Source organism: Rutilus rutilus, assembly GCF_951802725.1.
Source record: "Rutilus rutilus genome assembly, chromosome: 12".
NCBI lineage: Eukaryota > Metazoa > Chordata > Actinopteri > Cypriniformes > Leuciscidae > Rutilus > Rutilus rutilus.
Genome location: NC_140217.1, coordinates 23,315,140 through 23,342,832, shown reverse-complemented (window position 1 = coordinate 23,342,832; position 27,693 = coordinate 23,315,140). Strand labels below are relative to the sequence as shown.

General features: G+C 37.2%; 1 protein-coding gene across 2 annotated transcripts in view; it reads right to left on the bottom strand.

Moving 5' to 3' along the window:
* farp2 (FERM, RhoGEF and pleckstrin domain protein 2) overlaps positions 1-27,482 on the bottom strand; it is a 58,093-nt gene extending 30,611 nt beyond the window's left edge. The window contains exons 1-7 of one of the 2 annotated variants that reach the window (XM_084426889.1): positions 27,388-27,482; positions 24,677-24,934; positions 5,529-5,633; positions 3,669-3,711; positions 3,502-3,580; positions 3,311-3,408; positions 2,203-2,317 (exon numbers count right to left, since the gene is read on the bottom strand). In XM_084426889.1, coding sequence (XP_084283015.1) covers positions 2,203-2,317; positions 3,311-3,408; positions 3,502-3,580; positions 3,669-3,711; positions 5,529-5,633; positions 24,677-24,880 — 644 coding nt within the window. In that variant the 5' untranslated portion in view covers positions 24,881-24,934; positions 27,388-27,482. The remainder of the gene's footprint in view (positions 1-2,202; positions 2,318-3,310; positions 3,409-3,501; positions 3,581-3,668; positions 3,712-5,528; positions 5,634-24,676; positions 24,935-27,387) is intronic. The other variant, XM_084426888.1, reaches the window with a different exon arrangement.
* Between the last annotated feature and the right edge of the window lie 211 nt (positions 27,483-27,693).

Genomic DNA, 27,693 nt, shown 5'->3' with positions numbered 1-27,693 from the left:
GAACTTAATGCCTTAATTAAAAAAAATTGGAAAAATCCAACCTTTAAAGGTGCTGTATGTAGATTTTCTACCAAAACGAATCCTTTTTTTATTGCCTGTGTGTGAAGGGGTTGTAATCTCACATTAAAATTATCCACTTTGCGGGTTTTGCTATTACCTCTGAAAGCAAGTATTCTTATTTTTATGTGAAGGTCCCGGGTCGGATTTACCGCCAGTGACGTCACCTGCATGCGCGCTACCGAGCCTCTCGCCTCGTCTAGCTTACTGACTTTGCACTCAACAGCGACGACACTGCAACTTATGACATAGACTTATGACTTATGCAACTTATGACATGTCTGATAACACTAAGAAACGACCTGCGCCCAGCAAAACACAGACTCCAACACAAACTCCACATATTGATAAAAACGTAAAAAAAATAAATAATAATTCTGCTGAAGCTCGTAAGGCCAGACGTGAATCGGATGAACTTCGGGTAAAAAACACAGATCAACATCGGCAGGGCATTTGAATAATGGAGAAACCTTATCTACAAACCTAGAATGTTGATAGGGTTCCATACTTATCATGGTACGAGCATGGAGCATTAGCTAGTTCAATGTCAAGCTGATAAAAGTAGCCTATTATTTTAACGTTGCAGTGGGAGTTTACCTGAGTTTCCAGCATGTTGTGGGATGCTTTGTGTGTTGCGTCCATAGGTTGCGTCTCAGTCTGGCCGGTACCCACAGTGCTCGCTCATAAATTCGAGCACGCGTAAGAGCACGCGCTTGTAAACTTATTGGTTGCAATCTGAAACATCACCGCTAGAGGCCGCTAAAAACTACATACAGCACCTTTAAGGACACCAGTTTTCTTTGTGAATGAATAATGTAATAATGTTCCTTAAAATACAGGGTGCATAAGTCTGGACACCCCTATGTTAAAAACCCATAGAGGCAGGCCGATTTTAATTTTTAAAGGTTACGATACATTATTCATTCACAAAGAAAATTGGTGTCCTTAAAGGTTGGATTTTTCCAAATTTTTTTAATTAAGGCATTAAGTTCAATTTCCAAAAGATAATTTTTTTTTATTCCTCTTTTTTTATTCCTCTTTAGGTGTCTAAACGTATGCATAGTACTGTATATATATAACCTTACTGACCCCAAATGGCAGTGTATACCTCACTACCTTATATATATACCTGTATATAAACACACCTTTTAAATCTAAATCTCACAAAACTTATATCCTACCATTTCTAAGCAAAGTTTGGGGGATGGTCAGATATATTCCATTAATGTTGTATAGCGTTCTGGCTAATCCTGGGCAAATGTTAGAGCAGTGCCAGATCATTTTGCAATTTTGCTCATCCTTTAAGCTGTTCAATCTGCTTAAGCCCCTCCCCTTCCCTTGTGGCCGTATGGCTAATAAAAAGCCTTGAGCCACTGGATTACAACTACAGCCTCACATAGCCACTGACACAGCCGACCTGCAATACTTCTCTCACACCCAAAGCCTCAGATTAAACCCACCGGAAATGCATCATTACAAAGAGCCAAAAACACAGGGCTCATATGCCTGAGATCTTAAAAAAAAAAAAAAAAAAAAAAAAACATATTTTGTTTTCATATTACCTCAAATCTCTTGTTTTATGTACATTTACACAAATTGTCAGCCCATTTTTTGGCCAATTTTTTTTTTTAAATTCAATAAGTGTGATTGCTTACAAAAGTAATAGCACACATGCCACATAGTTTTAAGCAGATACGTGTCCTTTATTATATTATCTAATAGTGTCTGTAAGCTCTTAAAATAGTGTCTTTCTAAAGTTCAAGCAGAGAATCTGCAGTCCACCTTTAACTGCCTCTAAATCTCTTAAACTGCCACACACAACAATCACTTACTCACTATCAGATAAACCAAATAAACTCAGCACCAAATGGAAACACACTGTCATTCAAGATATCCAGGGGAGTTTGTATTGAAAGTTCAGTTAGATGTTCCACTTGAAACAAATGGCTTCTCATTCCACACAAATGCTTCCAACTAAACTGGACATGTCAAAGATAAAATTACTTTTGTGCCATAAATTTTCTCAACTGATTCCCAGCGGTCAGCTCAGTGAAGTTACAAACGCAAAGCTTGACAGTCTAAGATACATTTAAGAGGAACAATGTGCAAACCTACACCTTCAGGCCAAAACAATAAATGTCTTACGTGTGTCTGCGGTGGAGCTCCATGATCTTTTCTTGCACACGTTCCTGATATGGCAGCACTTTATTCATCTTCAGAAACTCCCTGTCTGCTATGTCATCATAGTCACCGATCTCAGCTGTGTGGGGGGGAAGAGAAAAGTAAATGTAAAAAGACAAATAAGAGCATCCAAGAGAAAAAAAAAGGATCTAGTTTTAAACTTCTAGTTGTGGCAAGTTCTTAAAAACGTACTGTTTGCATTCATGTTGGTTTCATATGGTTTTGAAAAACTTTAACAACATTTCCAGCTGTTTAAATTTAAAGACTCTAAAAATGTAATCTGGTGTAAAAAGTAATAAATTCAAAAAAGTTTTTAATTACGTTCTCAATGTAAAAAGTTAATTTTCACAAATATCATGAAATTATAATACATACACTACCGTTCAAGAGTTACTATGTTTTTTAAAGGAAATTAAAACCTTTATTTAACAAGGATGCATTAACTTAATTAAAAGGGACATTAAAGACATTTATGTTACGAAATATTTCTATTTAAAAAAAAATGCCTATTCAAAGAATTCTGAAAAAATATATCCACAAAAATATTAAGCAGCACAACTGGTTTAAACATGGATAATAATAAGAAATGCTATCTAAGCACCAATGCACAGAAGACTGGAATAATTGCTGCTGAAAATTAAACTAATAACATTTCCAAGTATAACTATATTTTTAATCAACTATGTACCATAAGACATTTTACTACCTGAAAATAACCTAGCAATGTATAAAATTGTTTGACATTTCAAAAGACTTATTGACCTTGACATACAGTCATGAGGCTCTGCTGATCCTCATCTCTATGACAGCATGTCTGTTTTATGTTTTCCCCCTGTATGTTTCTGAACGATGTCATTTTCTACTTTATGCACCCCTATTCATAAATACACATTCAAGTCAATGAATTTATGCATTCCATTTGTAATGCAATTTTGAAAAAAAATGAGGGGAAATAATCATGTCAATGACTGACATTACAAAGCAGAGACGCAACATAATTAGTGAAACACAACAGATTTAAAACATTATGAAGGACTTGGGTCAGGAAACTAACTGATCTCAAATGACATACATTGCACCAAATGAGAGGCAAGCAAGGCGGCAGTGTTTTCTGAACAGTTCAGTCGACCATCTATTAGATCCCTCTTGATTTGCAGAGAAAACAAGTACCTAAAAAAAAAAAAAAAAGGCATATAATTACAAGAACGGTTCAGCTTGTCAGTATATACAGTATGAATGGATGGTGATTTCTAAACATCCCACCTAGAAAACTCCTCCTGAAGCTGACCGGGATCTGGAGGAAAGAACTTCACTGACAGCCGAAAGAGTGTGTTCATCGGCCCTGTGGATGGTAAGCACAAACACACAGGTTCAAAGACCCCAAGATCCTCTGATCTCTAAACACAACACAAAGCAGAAGGTGTACTTACGTCTCACTTGTTTCATTATGAGCTTGGTGGGATCCAGCCAAACCTGTAGAAATAAAACAGTCCAAAGTAATAAGACTGGCATTTCAGCTTATAAACTCTAAGCAATAAATAATACAAATAATCTCTCACTCTTTCAAACTACATCTGTTTTTGGTCTTTGAAGCAAGCACTAAAACTGAAGAATATCATGGTCACAGAGGCCACAGATGAGATCTTGAGATGGTGACCACACCAAAAACATATTTCAGAGATTTATGGAAAGTTATTATCTGCTCCTATTCAAATGCCCCGGGATATGCACTCTTTTAATTCAAAACTCTGTGCTTGCCAGTTTTGGGATCTTGCATAGATGTGGATGATCAGTTTTAATTGTATGTGTCTGTAGAGTTTGTAGACACTCTGCTCCTCACAGAACATCTGGAGTTGATTGTGGCAAGAATGTACCTTTTCTCACTCCACCTCCAGCTCCTTCCACTCCGCTGACCTCTCAACTTTTGCGGAATCATCACAACAACCCTATACACACACATTCCACACCTGATTCTAACCTCTCCAAATAAGCTAGCGTGGCAAACTCAAAAACAGATGGCCAACAGACCGTCTTACAGTGTTTATATCAGAATTACTTATGAAAAGTTTGTTGACAAAGGTTTTTTAATTTTTTTATTGCGTCAATAATAAAGAAACCAAAACGAAAAAGATGAATTATGGCAATAACTAAACTGCTAACTTTTCCCATTTATTTTCTCCATAGTGATTTTATAAATATTTTTTAATAAACAGATCTAAACAAAAGAAACCAGCAAAAAAAGAAAAACACATACACTTACATAACACAAAGGATTAGTCAACCCAAAATTATATCATTTACTCATGTCATTTCAAACATTTCTTTATTCTGCTGAACACAAAATATATTTTGAAGAACGTTGGTAACCAAAACGTTTCAGTTCCTTTTGACTTCCATTATATATTTTTTGTTCATACAATGGAATACAATTGGAACCAAAACTTAGTTACCAACATTCTTCAAAATATCTTCTTTTGTGTTCCATAGAAAAAAGAAAGTTTGTGATGACAATCTATCTGTGATGAGAAAGTGATGACAATATACATTTTTTGGGTGGACTATCCCTTTAAGCTTATTCATTATGAAAAATACATACAAACTTGCTTCACTGGCTTATAAAATAACTTACATTTCCTTTGAAAAGCACACAACCACAAACAATTTGCCAGAAAATTAAATTTCTAGGCTTGCAACATCAAACACAAGCAAAATGTAAAAAATAACCACCGTTTTCAAACTGGTATTCTGAACACTCCTCTCATCCGTCACTGGTCAAAAAAAAAGAAAAGAAAAAAAAGTCCCATCCCTAACTCACACCACTGGCTAAGCTGAATCAACCTAGCAATGCTTACTTATCATTTTATCTCCTTATTAAGCTAGGGTAAGTATTTTAAAATTGAAAAATTACACACTTCAGCTTTAACGTTTTGTTTCTGGATCACATAATCCTTTAAATACATCAAATTTTGTCTGGCACAGCACACAGAACTGTTTGATCAACTAAAGTCTTCCAGTGTGAAGTAATTCTGTATAAATGTATTCTTTTAATGACACCCATTTATAGATACAGTGTGTTATACAATATAAAGCATGTGTTCTTTAAGTTTGAGAGTCTGTATCAGGCTGGTTTAAAGGGAACAGCAAACCTCTGGGGCCCAGAGAAAGGCAGCACAAATAACATAATACACCTCCTCGTCTTTTAAGAGCTTAGCCGGGTTTTCAGAGGAGCGGGCCGTTCACAATCCCGTCTTTGTGTGAACAGGGGGACTGTTTGTCAAGTGGCCACTTACCCAGTTCATATGCAGGTTCTGGAACTCCAGACCAAAGTAATCGCTCTCAATGAGATTGATCCGTCTGAACACCTCAGAGAAAAGAGCTTGCCCATCTGCTTTTGACTACAAGAAAAAGAAGGGAAAACAAGACATTCAATTAATATACATTATATATATGACAAACATATACATACATACATACATACATACATATATATTTAATTGTCCATTTTGTTCACCACTTAAAACACATACATCATTAGTTTGCTCAAAATTAGAATCATACAATAAATGTATGTTTTCCGTTAAATATATGATAATACATTTTGCACAGAAGTCAGATGACAAGAATACTATTTTAAATACTAACTTATTTTAGAAAATATATTGCAATGTATAACTGCAATGAGATCAAATAATCACATCAAGTATAACTTCTTCCAAGTATGATGTTATAGCTCATTTCAAAGAGTGGTCTTTTTATGGGGTTATGAGGGGTAAAATGTTTCTGTGGAAAAGCAGCTGTGTCTGCTATGAATTCGCTGGATATTTGAGGCTAATGGGTGTCAGTGGGAAATATCTGTGGGCTATCTGAGAAATTCTCCACAGCATGCAGCCAGGCCTAAACCAGACGCAAGGCCAAAACACATTCAGTCTCTGAGATCAGCTGGACTGTCTGATGTAAACATATAGCTGTGAAAGGCTAGGAGAACATCTGAGGACATTTCAGAGCACACAGGCGGTTAAACCTGCTTAAAGGGAAAAGGGGTTTCCCTGTAAACAGACTCAGGGGTTTGTCATTACAAAATGAAGGACTAATTACTATGTACCAAGAACACACTGTGCTTGGGTTTTGCCATTCAAGCCTGCGACTTTTTTGGGGAAAATTATACAGCAGACAGCTGTTTGTAATGTGAAATGTATTTTTGGGCTGGCCAGATTGTTACCCTTGAGTTCTGTGGTACCTTCTGAACTTGACTGATTCTTTAATACAGTTTCTTAAGTAAAGAATGTACTCTCTGTGCCAAGCAGGGCAGGTAAGCACCTTCCAAATGGCTTCCTCTAAACTCTGCCAAAACCGGCATCAACATGCACAGCAGTGTAAAGAGGACACGGACCACTAAAAGAGAAATGGAGAAGAAATCATAATACTTGATACGGAAGCTGTGAATGGATTGGAAGAATCAACAAATAAAACAAATGCTTTTTTGATGGAAACACTGCTTGTGTGTTAAATGCACAAATTAGCTGGACCGGCCTGGAAAATAGTTTTTAATAGCGTTTATTTGATCTGAAGAAAAAACATTTTTTTTATAAAATTGTTGTTAGAATTTAATGAAATACATCAGGGCTGGCTTTTAATATAGATTTCCAGATCTGATTCTGATTCATAAGCTCTCAATTTAATACAGATTAAAGATCAAGTTCATTTGGGTATATTTCAGTTATAAATGTCATTTATAATCTTACATGCATATGAAAGAAACCTACTGTCTATCTACCAATGCTATTAATCATACAATGTAGAAATGGTTATTCTTTTAAAACTATTCTTTGAAAGAACTGGCTTATAAGGGTTCATTCATTTCTGGAATCAGGCTACACTGGTTGTGCTGTATTTCTTTTTTCCCAAAAAACAACTTTGGTAAAAATATGATTTCTTCTACCTTGGTGCGGAATTGATATCAGGGTCATTCATTGGAAATTTTTAATTTGAAAAGCAATATTTTTTCCCAGCCCTAAAATGTATTATTGAAAGGCAATCAGTTGTGCCTTTTCCCATTAAAGCAGATGCAATAAGCAAGGGTAAGACAGTAAAGACATTTACAATGATATAAAGATTTCTGATAAGAAATAAATGCTGTTCTTTGTACTTTCTATTCAAACAATCCTGAAAAAAAGTCCCACAAAATTCGTGAAAATAATAAGAAATGTTTCTGAGCACCAAATCAGCATATTAGAAGGATTTCTGAATAATCATGTGACGTTTACATTTTAAAATATATTAGAATACAATTATTATTATTTTTTTACATTTCACTCTTTTGAATGATAGTGTAAGAGTTACTTGCTTCATTTGACTAGAGTCCTTTGCTTTCAGTTATTTTACCAGTCCAAAAACATTGTCTGTTATTCTGCTTGATATTGCAAACTGGTATTTGTTATCTGATTATTTTAATTGATAAATCATAATCCTGAACACATTGGTTTATATCACATATAGATTTATTGTTTGCTGCACTTTGTTATCTTTAAGAGTTATTTACCTATAGCGGCTCATGAATCAGAAGTCTCGCACGTTCAAAAAAAGTAGCTTCTGCACTGCAAAAGGTGGATAATCTACAAAGAAAAAATGGTTGCCAATTGAGGGACTTTGGTGTACAATCACTCACACTGATATAAAAAAAGAAAGAAACAGTACTGGTCTTCGGAGTGCATTTTCGACGTTCCCATGTGTGAGGTGTGTCTTATGCTTGGAAGAGAATTCTACAGACTGTCAGTTCACATACTTCAGCAATAATTGGATTAAGTCTCTTTTCTGCAGCTTCCTCAAGCACCCTAACCTAAAAGCCCATTAGAAGTACAGCATAACAAATCTAAGCTATGGATCAACTAGGGGGTGTTGACTCCAACAAGGAAATACCACCCGTAGCATATTTTCCATGCGTCACGGTGCAGTGCCTGCTGAACCCTCTAAGCACATAGACGCTATCCAGCGAGCAGGAGTTTCCTTGTTACAGTTGTAGCGTCAGTCGGGCGGGTTTATGGGTCAACAGTGGCTGGGATTACTGAGCAGCAGATGTTCACAGTCTGGGGAATCTTTCTCGTATTCACCAAGCCAATTTGTCAGACTACATTGGCAACTGCTGAATCCAAACTAACAGTAATATGTACGCTTTTCCCATTAGTCTGTCAGTACAGAATCTGTGATCATGCGTTTGAGTGCTGTGTTGGGACATGTTGAGATCTCAGCAGGAGGCATCTCTTTCTCACACTCCAAGCAGGTAGCAGCGTTTGCTATGTTGCAACAATTCCAGCCATACCTTGACACCAAATAAGAAATGCTGTAAATCATTAACTTTAAGTAAATGCATGGCAGTTACACGAATGAATTACAGGTGTTTATTGTTGCACGGCTGCTGAATCTTCAGCACCACAGGCTCAGAGCAAAAGAAATCATATTGAATGAATAGATTGTGACAAAATAAATGACATAATACACAAACATACAGGACAAGCGGTTCTGTCTGAATGACAAGCAAATAAATGTTCTCAATAGTTATTTTGATGAATTTTTAATCAGTCAGAGTGGTGTGAAGTAGAGGGCTGCATTGGGATTGGGACCCAACGCAAATCTCGCGGGTAAGCGGGCGGTTTGAACTTTGCTGCGGGCGGGAATGGGCGGCTAAAAAAAACACTGCGGGATCGGGAAGTAGCCTAGCGACATGATGGAGATGTCAATAATGGCGCTTTTCCACTACACAGCACCAGCTCGCCTCGGCTCGGCTCGACTCGACTCGCCTTTGTTTGGTTTTCCACTGTGTAAAAGTTGTAACTGTATCTGCTTCCAGGTACTTTTTTTCGTACCACCTCCGGCGAGGTTCTGAGCGAGCTGAGGCGATACTAAAATGTGACGTGAAAACACGGCAGACTGCTGTTTGGTCAGAGAGAATCATCACGCATCATTGCACGCGCCAGACGGAGTATCCTGAATAAAAAACAGCAAAAACAAAAACAAAACCATCCAAAAACAGCATACACGCGATTTCCTTCATTGTCCTGTGTGTATGTGTCCAGAATACATGCCGGCCAGGGAAACGAAACAAACAACCCCATGAATCTCTTTAATAATAGCAATACAAATATGTGTTTTTTCCTGCGGGACGGGAGAAGACACAAAATCAATGCATCTCTATTATTGTGCGGGAATAAATTCTCAGAGTTTTGCGGGTGCGGGCGGGAGTGTAACACATACGTTGCGGGAGCGGGCGGTAATGGTCAGAAATTCGGCGGGCGCGGGATGAAGAAAACTCGTCTCGTGCAGGGCTGTAGTGTGAAGCAACATCTAATTTGCAATAGCGACAGTTTTTTTTTTTTTTATATGACGTACATCCAAATGTAAAGGGTAATAAATAAAAAAAATAAAAAAAACGTAGGGCTGAGACTAGGGCTTGCATGGACTAGTCGGGTAGTCAGGTAGTCGACTACTTCACCCACTAGTAGGCGCTGTCGGAAGCCAATGTACTCGAGCACGCAATAACCATATACAGAGTAAAATAATTGTTTCCTTGGCCGGTGTCAGGGCATGCTTGGTTTCCTTAACGCAAACCATGACCTCGCGACCAAGGAGAATATATGGGAGGGGGGAAAAGACAGCAAATAAACTACATGAATTTTGTCTTATTCTATTATAAACTATTTTAAACGGGTTGAGTGAAGATCTAAGTGATGCGAGTAATGATCCATTATTGTTTTAACTGTTGAAGACCTGTGAAATGTTATATGATGAGGCTATTGTTGTATAATACATGTTGTATAATGTATTGTTCAATGTCAAAGACATGGATGTTAAGGTTATAATGTTGTGTGTCTATTTATGTGTCATTTTGACAATGTTAAATACAATGTTTTAACAACACATGTAAGAGACATAATTGTCACATACATTAAGCTGTCAATTAAACACTTGTTGACACTTATTTTTTGTGTCTTTTTTAAAAACGGTAACATCAACCACAAGTACTCGAGTAACTCGGCTATTGTTTTGACTAGCAACCGACTTGGTATAAAAATGAAACATTGATTAATCTTTCACAATAAGATCTAACACATGCATTTATAAAATAGAAAAGGTGACATTTATTTTTATGATGACTTTAAACTAAAATAACATTACTTTCACTGACATCCATCTTAAAATCCACATGAATTTGTGGAATGTTGATCATATGAATCAACTCAAATCACACAAAGCAAAAAGAAAAATGAAGCAGGCCAAGCCAAATGATATTATGAATGTAACAGCCAACACATGACTGTATTAGATTACCTATTTAGTTCAATATTTATCTGAATGAAGTAAAAGGGTAAAGTTCTCAGGAAATGTGCCGCAGGCGGCTACATTTTCCTGACTTTCGTCACTGTGGTAAGAGCATACATGCCAAGAACAAAAAAGTAATTGTAGCTAACCCTACACTCAAGTTCTTGATCATGGACTTATTTAAGTGCAAAGATTAAAACACTCCCTCACTCAATACACTCGCTGTTACAGGCATCAACTAAATGCTTCAAGAATCTGACCCTTAAAATAAACAGAGCAGGGAGATTTCATTCAAATAGTACACAAATGATACATTTCGTTAGCCTCATAGCATAATTGCCTAAGTAATTTTTTTTTTTTAAATGACTTAGGCATTTATGCTATGAGGCTAACGATTTGATTCCTTATTGTATGCATCAAACCAACTGGCTCCTGCAAGAGACCTGTGACCACCACCAGTGGCTAGCATTTCGGGTGGACAGCTGGATATAAAGAGTTTGTCAGCACTTAAAATGGGAGTTAATAAGGATCAGAGTAGGGTTTTAATGTACCTGGCATTACTGACCAACTGCTCCAGTGTGCTGCGTCACCCAGATGGTTAAATAGCTCGCTAAAGCCAGCCTTATGAACCAAACTCCCAGAGTGCAGTTCAACAGGAATAGTACTCATTCAACATGCACAGCACAAAGCAACACATTATCTAGTTGTAGGTGTAATGGGATTTAGTCAAATCTAATCAAATCTCTCATGTTTAGATGAGTTCTCAAGAGTTTTTACGCTATGCATTCTCTCTCTCTTTTTTTTTTTTTTAACCACGGTTTTTGCTAGGGCAGCACTATTGGCCCATCGCTAAGCCCCACCTTGATTTTCAGTAAAATGTTCTTGTAAGGTCCGGTTCACATGGAATGCATTTTTTCCATTCAACTGTGTTACTTTTACATTGATTTTCAATGTAGATAAGTGCTAGACGGACATGTTTTACTGTTGTGCTCGCGTCTTTTGCAGCGTTTCGTGCATGACAAAGCATTCTAAAAATGCTGCGCTCGATTTAAAAATAAAAATAAAAATCTCTAGACCTTGCTTTTTTTTACCGCTTAACTGGCCTGCGTTTTGTATGAATGGCCACTAACATTGTAAAATTGATTGGACATTAATCTTGCATGTGCTGGGATGAATTGTGACTATTAAAAGCATATTTCTGTAGTTTTTCTAAAAAGAAGGTCTAAATTACGCAATAACATAAGCACTAGTTCGTGGACCTTTGTTTTTATGTGCTCAGATCACTCGCACATGCACAGGTGACCACACACAAGTTTACACCGAAACAAAAATGCACATGGAATTTATTCTGAACCATCTCTATTGCATAGTACCAGTTTAGTACTGACATTGTTTAAATAAATATATATTAAAACATTAAGTCTCTTTGGAAAGGCTCTGTAGTGAACTTGATCTGTGCTTGAGCAAATCCCAACTTAAGGTCAAAGTCAGTGACAGCCGCCAACAGGGCCAAACCAATGAAAAGCCAAATCTGTCACGCTTCAACACCCTTAAATTACATCAGAGTGAGAGATGGGAAAAGTTGTCATCTGAGTTGGGGGTGGCAGGGGCTTGAAGCAATCAAGAGATGGCTCTCTAGGATTTTCCTCATGGCCAGCTCTCTCAAAGCAGTCACTAATTTGTTCCACTAATTGCATCGTATGGAGGACGTTAAGCAGGCCAAATGAGTGAGTGTGTGCGAGGCTTCCTAGAGCTGACTGTACTGATGTGGTAGATCATGCATCTTGTGACTTACTATTAGAAAGCTGTTTTGCCATTGTTGCTATGTTAAGATAAAACAACCAGATAAAGCAACAATACATTTTTGATAATCAAAAAAACCGGACTATTTTGAGATTATCGGCATAGACCCCCATAGCTGATTAGCAGAAGCATTTAATTTATGTAAATGTTTGTCTAATTTCAGCATGTGTGTGTACATCTCAATCATTATAATTAAAATGTATCTGCTTTCAAATAGGGTTTCCATAAATACCAAAAAAAGTAGTCAGAAGAAATACCAGTGTAAATGTTATAATGCAATACTGTAATAGAATGAGTGCACAAATACACATGCATGTGTTCGAAAATACTGTTGTACTGCACTCAATTTTTTTTATTTTTTTTGCTTTTGTTCAGTTTAATTCATTCAAATGAGCTAAAGTAACACAATTTTGAACATTTTGACAACTTCAAAATGAAATGGCCAATATCCCCCACAGTATGGCATGCATGTGATTTGCGGATTAACTGCCAAGTTTAACCATCATAGGATATGTGCGCCACGTAAAGTGAGAGTACCAAGCAGCATCTCCAGGTGCTCCCTTGAGAACCTTATGAGCTTATAAAGTACATATTCATACCTTTTTCTGCATGACCATATTCTACATCGCTCAATCCTACCCAACACTTAAACTTACCACTACATTTCTAACTATTAATAAGCAGTATTCAGACCTGAGGCATAGTTAAGTCATGTGACCAAACAATGTAGCCAATAACCGATATGGCACTGAAATATAGTAGATCGCTAGTATTCTTCCATTTTAATTTAACATTTTTAGTATTGGAACTTTTGGCATCCCTGATATAATACACATCTCAAATTAACACCCATCTTGCCCTCTAGTTATTGGTATCACACACTGAGAAATCTATATCTGTTGATTTCTACTAAATATAGCTAAAAAGGCCAACTGACCTCAGTGTTGTTAAACAATACTTTAGGCAACTATTTTTCAACTGAACTCTTGGTGTAAAAAAAAAAAAAAAAAGACATTACAGCAACAAAACTGAATCTTAGTTAATTCCAAGCAACTACAAAATAAATAGTGACATTTGCCATTATTTTTGAGGATTCTGATTTTAAAATTGTCTGACACAAAGAAACTCACAACCAGAGTCCCTAAAGAATAAAAATCATCTAATAAGTCTTTAAAGTTTAAAGACTTGTCCAAAGGCTGGACTAAGGTTGTACTACTTGTAATACTAGTTATGCCAAACCAACACAATCTGCCCAATACACACAACATGCCAACTCCCAACCACCCCATTCCTCCCACTCACTCCTTTAGTCTGTCAACTGAACTATTTATGAGCTTGTTTGCTCATGCTGGACAAGTCCTGCTCCACTCCCTCCTCCGAAATCCCATCAGCCAGCCCCTGTCTCCACTGTTCCGCATTCCCAATGATCGAAGCAGCCCCCTCACTGCACTGACCCCTCCACAAAGACTCATCTGTGCCTCACACAAACAAAACACATTCATATGTATTCATTAAAACACACACACAAATTTTCATCGCTCTGCAGGTCTCAAACACAAAGCAGGGAGTGAATGCCAGTGCTTCTTTCCTCTGTTGTTACGGGTTGAAAAAAAGGCCCAGTGTTCCTGAGCTTCCTGAGGTGTTTGCTGAGGTGTGGGCGGAGCCCCGAGCCTACTGACCAATCCCATTTAACCCTCTCTTTGTAGAGCCGCCCATTTACCTGCTGTCACTGCTGCTCCCTCACTGTCAGTTACAGTTGTTTTGAGTCTGAAAGCACATTCAAAAACGGCTCCAACATTAACAAAGGAAAGAATCTGAGTACAACGTCTACATAAACACAGAGGGAATGTCTACTTTGGGCCTCTGCACAGTCTTACACAACACACATTGTTTTATTAAAAGGAAAAACACAGACATTATAAGGAAGGAATTTTGCCAATAAGGATTAAAGTTGGCACAAGGAGCCAACGGTTTTGAAAGGCATGTTTTACGTTCTGTTATGCCATTAAAGCCATTGAAGAACAGGAAATGTATTTTAATGTGACTGTTTCCAGGTCTGTGTAGGATCAAAAACCATTTCTGGCCACTGGACATTCTCAGCTTTTAAAAGACAGGCTGTTTTTTCAAGGCCTGAGCCAGTTCAAACATCCAATGCGGCAATTAGTGTCTATTTTTACTTGAACATCAATGGAGAGCAAGCCCAAGATTGAATTACAAGTGTGTAGAGTCAGGACAGATCAGTTTTATAACCTACATAAATCATGCAGTAATGTTTATCACAAGTTCTTGCAAATATTCACAAAGAAAATTATAAAAGGGTAAAAGTGTGCACAATAAAGAAAAGGAAAATCCTTTAAAATCGAATTTAAAATGTTGGTTTCAAAAAACTTTATACCATTTTGGCACAGTTTTACAGTGTCCTTGTTACATATGTTACATGTACTTACCGAGTAAATTATGCATAATTACATGCAATTAACCCTAAACCAACACCTAATCCTACGAAAAACCCTATAGTAAGTACATGTAGTTAATTATTACTACTCAGTACTTAAATAATTACACTGTAACAATGACACCTTAAAATAAAGTGTAACCACCATTCCCCCATAAACTGTAAAATTAATGATTCTAAAAACAACAACTCAACTATCAAGTAACAGTTAGAGCTGCATGATACTGAATAAATTGAGAATCACAATTTTTGTTTAAAATACAGATCATCATTTTCCCATGATTCTGAAAAGACAAATACATAAAGACTTCACTTGCTTCATTACTGGATGAATCAGCTTTTTGAAAGGATCTCTTGAATGATTCAATAACAAATATTATTGAATCATTCAAGAGATCCTTTCAAAAAGCTGATTCATCCTGTAATGAAGCAACTTTTAATCGCCAGTTGTCGCCACTTAATAGTGTAACAATATAATTGGTATTTGAAGCGTCAATTTACTTTCAAAAGGTGATTTACTCTATTGTGATCGCTTCAACTAGGGATGGCCCGATAGCGATACTGGCATCGGGGATCGGGCCGATACTGTCCTCATATAGGCTACTCGTACTTGTAGGCTACTCATAAAAATTCACTGATACCACGCACCGATACCACGTACATTTTGCGAGCACATCCCTTTAAACAGACATCAGTGGAAAGTTTGTTCAGTCGGATGTCAATGGCAAAGAAAATAAACCGAGGCATGTAGCTTATTATTAACGTTAACTGACAAGAGAGAGCAAGAGAGCGCACTTCTTTTGAATGCTCTTGATTGCTGATCGTTCACTCAGCACGTTATTTGGATGAAAACTAAATCGTATATGCAAGTAAAGTAAAACATGAACTGTTACCTGATTTAAGTATAACGAGTGGTTCCCTACATTATTACAGGACGTGTGCAGGTCAAGAAGTTCCATGAACGCAAACATCCGAAGCGCGCGCCCCGCAAACCAGCGTCTCAGTGCGCAAATACTGAATTAAATTGTCTTTCACGTCTTGCGCTTGTACGGACAAATTCACACAAAATGATGTAATAACGCCCGTCTTGGCGAGTATCCTATAGTAAACAAAGTCGGTTATATCTCAAATGAACGTAGCCATGTTCAAATGCGGTGCGTTCGGTCTTAAAGGGGCAGCAGTTTGATAAACCTGCTTCTGTGTTTTAATGTTAATCAAACAAAGGACAAAGAAATACTCACTGCTCTTGACTAAATAGGCTACCCTTTTCAACTTTACAAAAATATCCATCTATATATAATTTATACAGTAATGAATATGCTTTTTTTCCCCACATTTGATTACTTTATTCAAATTTCTGTACCTGTTAGATCTACCTGAAAAACTCTAAAAACAGTGTTTATTTCATTTGTAGCCTTTCTTTGTTCTATAGTATTTATTTGTCCTATTTGTAATTCGATTGTTTGTTCTTATTTTGTTATTGACTGCTTACTTGTTTAAAATTCACATTAATTAGGCTGGTAGTTTTTGTTGTAGTATCAAAATTGGATTAAATAATTGATATTTCACTGGTTTTGACAAACATTTGAACCGCTGACCCGGTCCTCAGCACTGAGCCCTGCTGAAGCAGCTCTAAATATGTGCTGTGGCTATTAAATGAAAGATAAAATATGATAGAGCAATAGAATGAAGAGTGACAGTAACAGAAGCTCATACAATGCATTTTAGCAGGCTTAATTAAGCATGAAAATAACTGAAAGAAATATTTGTTTGATGAACAAATTAAGCCAACTAATATGATTTATATTCTTTTGGTTTATCTACCAATACATTTAAAAATTACAAATGCAGTGAAAATTCAGGGATCGGTTACGGTATCGGCGAGTACCAAAAATGAAAGTATCGGTATCGGGACATCCCCAGCTTCATCAGTGTATATATCCAAAATATAAACTTTAGTCCAGTACTTGTGTGTACGTATTTATACCAACTTATTCTAACCCTACCAGTCTTCTAACACTCTACTAGCACTCTAATGACAGTTAGTAGAGAGTAACAGAATGTGACTGTCAAAATAAAGTGAAACCAATATTTTTTCTTGAACAACTTTCTAATATCAGGACAGTGATACAGTTGACTTAATGCCGCCCAAAAAAATTCAGAAACTAAAAACATGTTAATTCATCCAAGAGGTTTATTCAAAATAGTGTATGCATGAATTGCGTTTGTAATGTAGGTTTTACTAACAGATCTGGACAAAAAAAATTATAAATGTCATTGACCCAAAAGTTAGTGTAGCAAGTATAAATGTAACATTTTGATCCATCATCACCAAAACTCGCAGACCGGCGATAAATTTGTAGAGTTGCATAAAAAGTATTTGTCCAGACAAAGAGGACATTATTACATGGCTAAAGGTGTATTTATATCTGTTGCATAGTGTCATTGAGCAGATAAAGGGGGCTCTCTACCCTCTCTCTCCGCAAGCAGCTGTGAACAGACCCTCATTGGAGAGTATTTGGCAAGGTTCCTGGTCCTGGCACAGTGTCAGCTCAGTAAGAGAACTAGTGTGACATGCTACCACACACACACCCTCTTCTGCCTCTCTTCAGGACTGAAAGCAGGGGATCTCCTAAAATGCAGCATGCTCTGGCCCTGGGTTGTGCGAGAGTTCTCTGCAGTCTCCGTTTAATGCTGTCTATTTCTGCCGTTCCCCCCGCAGAGCCCCAGCTCTCCAATAGATTCCTCAGAAGGTCACAGTAGGGCTTGAATGGCGTGCTGCGTGCACTGGTCAAATTCCATGCAAATGTGTATGCGTGCATGTTCTCTCTTTGTTTCAAGAGCTGAGAAAACATATGGCGAACCAAATTATAAAAACCGATGTTCTAAGACAAGCCCACACCATCACAGCTGCCGGAGTCCTTGTTATGACTACAAATTTAGGTCAATGTTGTGTGTGTGGTGCGTGTGTGTGTGTGCAGGCCTACACACATATACATACACACATACATATGTAACTATATGTGTATGTATATACATATACATATGTATATGTATATACATACACATATAGTTACATATGTATATACACATGTATATACATATAGTATATACATACATATAGCCTATATAGTTATATGTATATATGTGTGTATATACACACACACATATATATACATATAACTTGATGTACTAAAATAACTCAAACTAAAATAACAATTATTAAACTATAAATACTTTGTTTTTTAACTAAAAATGACAAAAAAAAAAAAAAAACACAACATTACAAAAATCCTTTAACTGAAAGTAAAAAAAAAAATGATAAAAAAAAAATACCTGTAGTATCTCATTGAATTTGATACTAAAGTAACACTGTGTAGAACTAATATGCAGACACACACACACATAAATTAAGGCAACAAGCCTGTCCGTGACTTTGACTGACAGCTTGGGTGATTATTTTGGAGAGCGAGCAGAGGCCTGTGTCGTCCCATGGGTGTGGATGGAACAGGAAGTTTGGACTGTTGTAGCGGCTTCCTCATCACTTCCTATTGGCCTAATGAACAAAAACCCACAGGGAGCCAGACGTCTGACAGTCAGAGTGTCTCAAGCCTGTTTATACTGGAAATATCAAGGCAACAAATCATCTCATGATAAGCACTGCCACCGACACAGACCAATCAGCTGTAAACTCGAAAATATACTAGACAAAACGGGTGATTGACTATCAACTGCGATTGACTATCCAAATATGCGCATCTCCCTAGTACGTAATATGCAAAAAACATACGTCAACTTGGTATTATTTCAGAATATACAGCATTCATGATACAGTGGGCAAACAATAACCAGAGATTCCAGTGGACACTTTACTTTCCCATTCTGCAATAGGAGCTGTAGAGCCACGAAAACCGCAATGTAAAAAAACTAAAAGAGAGCAAGTGCAAGCGCTACAGGTGCCAACAAAGTTGTTCCTTTGTGGTTATTGTACTTTAACAACAGGCAAGTAAATTATTTTTGTGGCTGTTATAAGTATGTCATAGATCAAAGAACAGGCGGGTCAAAGGATAACGGCAGATGAAGTATGTCCCGGAATGTATTTACAGCCCATATCTAAAGAACAGCTCTTCTTCGCATACTCTACAACTAATGTCATTTCAGACACAGCTTATCTATCCTACATTAATTTCAACAGAAATCCATCTAATAATAATTGATTATGATCATTTTAACACTACTATAACCACATACATTACCGTTCAAAAGTTTGGGGTCAGCAAGACTTGTAAAAAAAGTAATACTTTTATTTAGCAAGGATGCATTAAATTGTTTAAAAGTGATTTAAAAGACATCATAAATGTTACAAAAGAGTTCTATTTCAAATTCACAGTTCCACAAAATTATTACGCAGAACAACTGATTTCAACATTAATAATAAGAAGACTGGGTTTTTTAGCACCATGATCTGAAGGATCATGTGACACTGAGTAATGACTACTGAAAATTCAGCTTTGCCATAACAGGAATACACTAAAATATATTAAAATGGAAAACAGTTACTGTAAATTGTATTAATATTTCATAATATTACTGGTTATACTGTATTATTTTACTGGATCAAATAAATGCAGTCTTGGTGTGCAAAATAAATGTTAAAAATCTTACCAACACCAAACTTTTGAACTGTAATAGGATTTAAAACACCAAAAACAATTAAACATGTAACTAATAGAATTAATAGCTGTACTTTTCCAGTAAAAACACTAGTAGTTCAGACAAATAAAGTGACTCTGGTGTAGTTCATTAACGTGTCAAAAATAGAAAAGAGGTGTTGTGACAACTGTTGACGCATCACCATAACGGACACTTCTACTGTAGCGTGCAAAGTGTCAGCACTGGTGAGACAATATAGCGCAATTTAGACCATTTTCCTTGATCAAAATATTTGTCTCGAATGAGTTTCATTTACACCTGGCAAATAGGCCCAAATATTCACAAATTGGTTAGAAAGCCCAAAAAGAAAGCTAAAGATTATATCCAACTAAGGAGTAAAAGTCCATAAATACATTTTCCCTGATTTCTAAGTTGGAGAAAATTATTACTCGGGCAGACGCTGTGGAGGAGAGAACAAACCCATATCCATAAATACATTCTGAGGCTGAGATTGCTGCAAGCCTTCAGCATTTAGATGGCAACACAAATTACAAGTTGGCGATGCAGAGGAGCGGCTCACAGACGAGGAGAGCAGGTCAGTGGGTTTCCGGGTGAACTGGGAATGAGGTTAGAGTAAAAAAAAAAAAACAGACTAGTGCCCAATATGCACACGCCCTCATGACAAATCATTTCAGACTATATGGACCTGCCAGTTTCTAAAATCAAACAGCTGTAAGTTTCATGCCAATTTATGTTTAAAACTATATAAAAAAAATCAAGTACGTTTAAATTAAGGATGGATCAGAACGGACGAATACTAATCTACCAAACAAACAGTCTGTCAGTGAGACTGACTAGTTTTCTAATTTATCGTTTCAGCTTTAATACCCTTTAATGGTCTTTAAAGTTTTGAACAATTAGTACCTTAATGCTAGCCGCTTATCAATATGGCCTGGTTTCACAGACAGGGATTAGATTAAAACAGGATTAGGCCTTAGTTAAATTAGGACATTTAAGTAGCGTTTTTAAACATGCTTAAAAAAACAAAAACATTACTGATGTGCATCTTGAGACAAAACTATGGCACTGACATATTTTAAGATACGTCAGAGCAAGTTGCTTTAATAGCTCTGTTTGGAAAGAATTAATCATTCTATAATGACTGGGGTGATTTTGTAGGGGAGTGCATCAGCATAGAAAATGCTTTTTTACAGTATTCAGGTCAAATGTAAAATAACACTGCATAGTCTGCACTGTATAAATTAAATGAATCTTTGTTAAGGGGGATTTTCTCTCTGTCTTCTGTTGTTCGACTAACGTTAATGATACGGTTGGCAGAAGGTTTATTGGGCTGCTGTCACTTTAATACCTGATGAACGGATCCAATATGTTTACGTTCACATAAGTGACTGTGTTTACGAAGATACTCGGCAAGATGGGCATAAAGAGAACTGAATTCGGTGTTTGCGTGACGTCTGCGCGGCGTTCTGAACTGAATTATTTTGCGTCTTTTCACGCTTGAATGAAACTGACAGGACTTAAAAACACCCTCAAATGATAAACTTTCACTCTATGATGGTTAGCCTAAGCTTTGCAACGAATCTGCTGAACATGCGTTCAGACATTGTGGCCTGGTCCGATCGGATCACGGATCAACTACGATCCCTACTTGACATCGCACATCTTGCGATGTGACTATCACGGATGCGCACATCGCGATGTCGATGCTGAAGCGGTGTATATCGTTTAGCCCTAGAACAATGGGGTTTCAAACTTGTACATTTGAAAAAAGTGTCATTGCAACCATCACCAGACAATGCATACTTTGCTTGTTTAGACTAACATGAACAGAAGTTCAGCACATATGTCTTTATTTCTTTGGTCTGGTAGTTTAATCCTGAGGGTCAATTTGGGATATTTTCCCACAGCTCTCACACTCGAGTACCTGGGTGTGCTTACGAGAACACAGTCCCATCTTGGAAACAGATGTGGCAACATGACATCAGACCCACAATGCAGTGAGCACACAAGCGCACGTGCACACACACTCCTGCTGAGAATAAACAAAACCCTTTCATGAGCAACACCAGACTGCGTTATCGCCGGTTTGTGCATCATGGAACAGATCACGAAGCCATGTTGCCTTATGAATCATTAAACACAATCTGCCTAATAAAACATCCACATCATCTGACAGCAGATCAATCAATACCGCAATTCATACGCACTTGGCAGTGCTAAATAAAGAGTAATGGAAAACAAGTCCCAATGCACTCCTGGGGAACACTAGAAAGAGTAATAAATCTTTGAACCAGAGCTGACCCCATTGTTCTTCCATTATCTAGACATAATATGAACAGTCATTTACCTCCAGCAGGGTCTCTCTGCTTCAGTACAGCATGTTTGGTGGCACCACCGCATTCCAGAGTCCTGTAGCCTAATAAAGCTGGATAATGACCATTTTCCACTCTCCCGTGTTTGATCTTTGTAACAGGGGAATTCAAAGCATACTGTTATCTGATCTAATTATGGGAAGTTTCATCCTCAGTCCACTAAAACAGTTAGGCTGTCTTATAACACCACATTTAACATCATTTAGATAATCTTCCGTGTCATTGTCAGCCCAGCAAAATATAAAGGAGAGGTTAAGATAAATTCAGGTGTTGCCGCAGGAAAGCCAGTGAAATGTTTCCAAGTCCTTGACTGAGCAGCTGGCAATAGTAAACATGTTTTAAAAACCACACTGCTAATCTCAACAGTGCACAAACCCACACACAAGACCTTAAATCTTGCCCCGTTCATGTCATTTTGCAGTCAAATGCTGGTGTCATATTGTAGGAAATTCAAGCAATGCATTTTCACCAAAGACTTTTGCTTTTTCAGATCATTTCACCCATTGTGATTAATAAACAACATCAAAGGAGAAAATGCATTTGTCAGATGTGTAACTACACCTAGGCTAGCACTTAGAAAGTGACTTCAGGCCTTGGGTGTAAAACAGACTTAAAGACGCAGGATTTAAGAGCTAAAGCCATGTGGCAGCTGTCACCCACCACAACCGGCACGCAAAAGCAAGACTGCCAGCGGTCTCCGGAGAGACGGTCGTTTACATTCTCCAGCACAGCCGCAAATGGACAAAACTAAACACAGTTGCTACAGTGCGCTTATTTTTAAATAAACTTTGGGTAGCTTTGCAAACACAATAGCAAACGTACAATATTTGTGCAGTGGAATCAAACAAACAAAACAACCAGACTACTATAAAAAAGTATGATCAGGGTGTAAGTTAACAATATGTGATATGCATCACTTCAGGAGTTCCAACAACAGCCACTGTAGTCAAGAAGATCCAAAGAGTAGCCTAAGCTATAGAAGTAAAGAATTATATTTAATTATACTTATTTTTGTCTACTAACAAAGCAATATAAAGCACTATTTACTTACACGTATTATAACTAAAACATTTCAGCACATGAAAAAATGTCACGTGACTCAAAAGTGTGGGGTTAGTAATAGTAAGCCCTTTTTTTTTTTTTTTTTTATGTGACTAATACTTCTATTCAGCCAAGAAATTGACCAAAAGTGACAGTAATGACATTTACAATATTACAAAAGATTTGTTTAAAATAAATTCTACTGAAATTCCAAAACAACTCCTGAAAATATGTATCATTATCACAAAAAATTAAGCAGTACTGTTTTTAACATTAATAATATAATTAGATAAGAAAAGTTTGAGCACAAATCAGCATATTTTAATGATTTCTGAAGGATCATGTGACACTGAAATCTGGAGTAATGGCTTTTGAACAGTCAAATTAAAAGCACATTAAAGGAGTCATAACCTAGTATTACCTTGGATACCCACGCTCTATTATAAGTCTTTCAGGCCCTTCTAAAAAAGAAAAGTGGAAAAAAAATAAACACAGAGCTCCTCTGACCCTTATTTCTGAAGGCATTATTGTCTCGCGAGATCTGATGCGATATTTTGGCTGTCGTGGACGGTCATTTTAATAATGCAAATGAGGGGCGCGTTGATTGGTGGCAGGAAGGAGGGGGGTTGACACCGCTGGTAACTTCAGCATATCATTCCAAAATGACATCATGGCGCAAGTTGTGAATGAACCCGACCTGGCCGCGACCTACGGAATTCAACCGTATATGTATGAGCCAGACTCTGAACCTGAGCTGGAAAGGGAAGATGTAGAGTCGATGGAAGGACGTCTACTAAAAGATGTCTCTGAATGGTAAAGACAATCATTTTGACTGAGACATACATTATACCTTTTATTTAATCAATGTAGATTACATTAACGGAGATGTAGTCTACTTTTTTTTTATCAGCTTACAGTGGTTATTGAGATCAACGTTTGCTATCATGTGGTGTTTTTGCCTTGTTTCACGTTGTGGTTTTTTAGATATTCAATATTTTTCTTCTACAGACATGTAACGTGATCTTTTTCTTTATGTTTATTATTACTTGACTGTTTGTTTTATTTATCTATCCTTATCTATTCTATAAAAAAAAATCAATACAATTATATGTTGTCATAGTTATATAATATACAATTCTTCGCCTGATATTGCCCCAAATTTGTGAACGATTCCGGCGTAAAATGATTAGCACAGACACCTAACGTTAAGCCAGTGGGAAGGGTTGTAGGAACCGCGTCATTAAAAATTAATTTAATCCACTGGTCCCTGACAGCTTGGTCCGTTCTTGGGAGAGAAAACACATTTACATGTTGATTCTGGCAGTCAACAACAGAGCAACTCACGTGTGCACTACGTTTCTGCATCTTTCGCGACTGAATATGAGGGGGAGAGGGGCAGGGCGGGCTTCCTGCAGCATAGGTCTGCGGTGTCCATATATGGTATATCCTGCCCCGTCTTGACGTCAAGTCGGGGCAGAAATTAAAATCTCGTATTTGAGTGCGCGTGCACGTGGGCTGGTTTATGAACCCAGGGGTAAACAAACGCTTCACTTTTAAATATCGGCTTCCCGGCCAGTGTATAATCGTTAGGCAATCATAACATACATTGATTCTCGTGGAAAAGTGAAAATTACAGGTCATGAGTCATGACTCCTTTAAAAGACATTTTATATTGTTGAATTTTTTTTTTACAAATCAAAAACTTCAGGAAGTCTCACCCAGGCCGATAAGGTGATGAACAGACATGGAAAAATAAAGAAACTGATGTGAAGTGTCTCACCTCAAGCTCATAGAACTCCTGAGCATCGTCCAGACCCTGGACGCGGATCTGAAGGCCCTTGTTGTGGCCTTTCCCTCCCGCTCCCATAGCCGAACTGAGGCTCTGCCCGGGCTCCAGGGTGCTGATGCCGGTGTTGTTCTGAGCTCCGAGCCGTGTCCCTGCAGGGGTCTGCAAGGAGCGGTAGGTGCCCTCGATCTCACCCATAGCTGCTCCCGATGCAGCCTACCCCCTCTCTCTCACACATATACACACCCCAGCCTGGGGACAACACAATAATAAAAGAAATGACACAATGAAATTAAATCTCACGCCAGTTATACAGGAATTGATATCATGGCAGATTATAAAAGGGACTACTCCAGGATTCAAAGAAGATACTATTATGAAAACAGATGAAACTGGATCTACAAAGATAGTAATTATTCCCACCACTGAACATAATGACTAAATCATTCATCATTAAAGGGATAGTTCACCCAAAAAGGAAAATTCTCCCATCAATTACTCACCCTCATGTTGTTCCAAACCTGTTAAGACTTTCGTTCATCTTCGAAACAAATAAAAAAAAATTGGGGGGGATGAAATCTGAGAGTTTTTAGTCCCTCCATTGACAGCTACGCAACTGACACTTTGACGCCTCAAAAAGTTCATAAAGAGATCGTAAAACTAATCCATATGAATTGAGTGGTTTAGTCCAAATTTTCTTAAGAGGCTTTTATTCACAACCACATAAACACTGATCAGCGAATATAAACAGGAGCTCAACCGAACCAGCTTGATGCGAGAGAACAAACCTCTTGCTGAAGCTCAAACGTGCTGCATAACACACAAGAATGAACCTCATTGGTTATCACGTCAAGCGAACATGCTTGTGTTCCATTTATCATAACTGATGTGAGAGTTGATGAATGTTTATATGTGAATAAAAACCTAAATTAAATCTGTTCATCATATAAAGCGATTGTGTCTCTTCAGAAAAGATTTGGACTAAACAACTCAATTCATATTATTAGTTTTACAATCTCTTTACGAACTTTTGAAGTGTCAAAGTGATAGTTGAGTCGGTGTCTATGGAGAGAACAGAAAGCTCTCAGATTTCATAAAAAAAAATTTAAAAAAATTGTGTTCCGAAGATGAACAAATGTCTTACGGGTTTGGAACGACATGAAAGTGGGTAATTAATAACAGAAATGTCATTTTTGGGTGAACTAACCATTTAACCATCTGAAGGTGAACATCATCCTTTAAAGACAAATATTGCACAGTCTAAGTCATTCAACTACAATTTGAAATCTTATTTAAATTAAAATACTTTACACTTTCCACCTGGCAAGTTCATCTTTGTTTTGACTTGTTTCTCTAACTAGTAAACCATTATCTATTGTAAGTGTTAAACAAGCAAACTATTCCGTTATTATGTAAAATCTCAATGTAGAGTCAGATCTTTTCTTCTGTATTGTGGCGTATATCCGTGTGAAATGGATTATTGAAGAAAAACAAAATTATAGCAGGGACTTTCCATCAGTTGTTGATTGGATGGAAGCAGATCTGAATGCAAGCTTTGATCAGACGAAATGTTACGATATATTGATTAAAAATGAGCTAAAAAAAAACATACATGGAAGAATCGTTTAAAATAAGATCAAAAAGATGCATTTAGAAAACAGAAGAATTTCCATTTCATGCCAACTTTATATGATAGGCATGAGCCAATCCGAGCTGATGCATTTATTGTCAGCCTAACATTTATTGACAGCTCTACACATTCAAAATATCTTGAATGACACGATTCATTCTTTCAGAAAAAATTATTATGACCCAGCTCCCTTTCTTTCACATGGCACTTCATTCAGTTCCTTTCACAATTGGCCAGCAGCACAACAGCAGTGAAATGAACACAAGACAAGCTCACATGAGCCCTTACTGTCACATTTAGCACAGTGACTTGCATGAGGTCTGATTAACAATGGAAACACTAAAGCAATAATGTAACACGACCAACTACAACATCCTAAATAAACAAGCTCCACTGTTTTGATGAGAATCACATTCACTCGGCATTAAATCCAAAATCATTCTTGATTCTGGCTCTTTAATGCAACAGGTTGGTTTAAACAATTTGACTGGAATGCCTTCAAAGCACAGCCTCACTTACAAGCTGTGATCCAAATTGACCCATTTACCCTCATAGGAATGAAGTGAACATATTTGAGAATGAATACTTGAGATTTGGAGCAATTCCTACCGCTGTATTAAACAATAATGGGCGACCATTTATCGTTTTGTTTGAGCAATGAAGCAATTATCATGCACTTGATAAGGCAACAATGTTTAAAAACTATTAAATGAAAATACTTTATTTAATTTAATGCGTTAAAGCTGCATGCACCCAATTCACCTACGATAAAAAAAAATCTCTGCAATCTTAACCTCTCACGACAAACTCATTTTTCTTCTCGTGTGAGAGTATTTCACAAACACCGACGACAATATCCTCAACTGCAACGAAAAATAAAAGCGCACATTTTACTGTTTGTTATTACAGAGATGAAACAAAGACTTGAGAAAGTTTAGTCAAACCGCACAAACATGCGAAGAGATCATAAAACTCTACCGTACGCTTCACTGAGACACGTTTAAATAAACTATTGCCAATATTACTGGTTCGCGTTTGCTTTAAATCTCTATTTCGGAATAAATCGACATCATACCTTTTATTTTTCGCCTGGTATTTCTTCAACTCTAAACGAGTTACACGTCCGACCGTCGTTGTAGGCGAACTGTGGCCAAAGCTGCATTCTGATTGGACGACTTTGGAGAGATCTTGCCTTCTATTGGTTCAGTTTCGTACTGAAATCGTCGACAGCTATTGGCTGAGAGGTGTACCTGCGGATTGACTTTATTGGTTTCGAAATGCCATGTCGTTTGTTGATAATATAGTTATGGAAACATTTACATTGAATAGTTTTCAATAGGCAAATAAATACGAGACGAAATTTAAACTATTGATTTGTGTT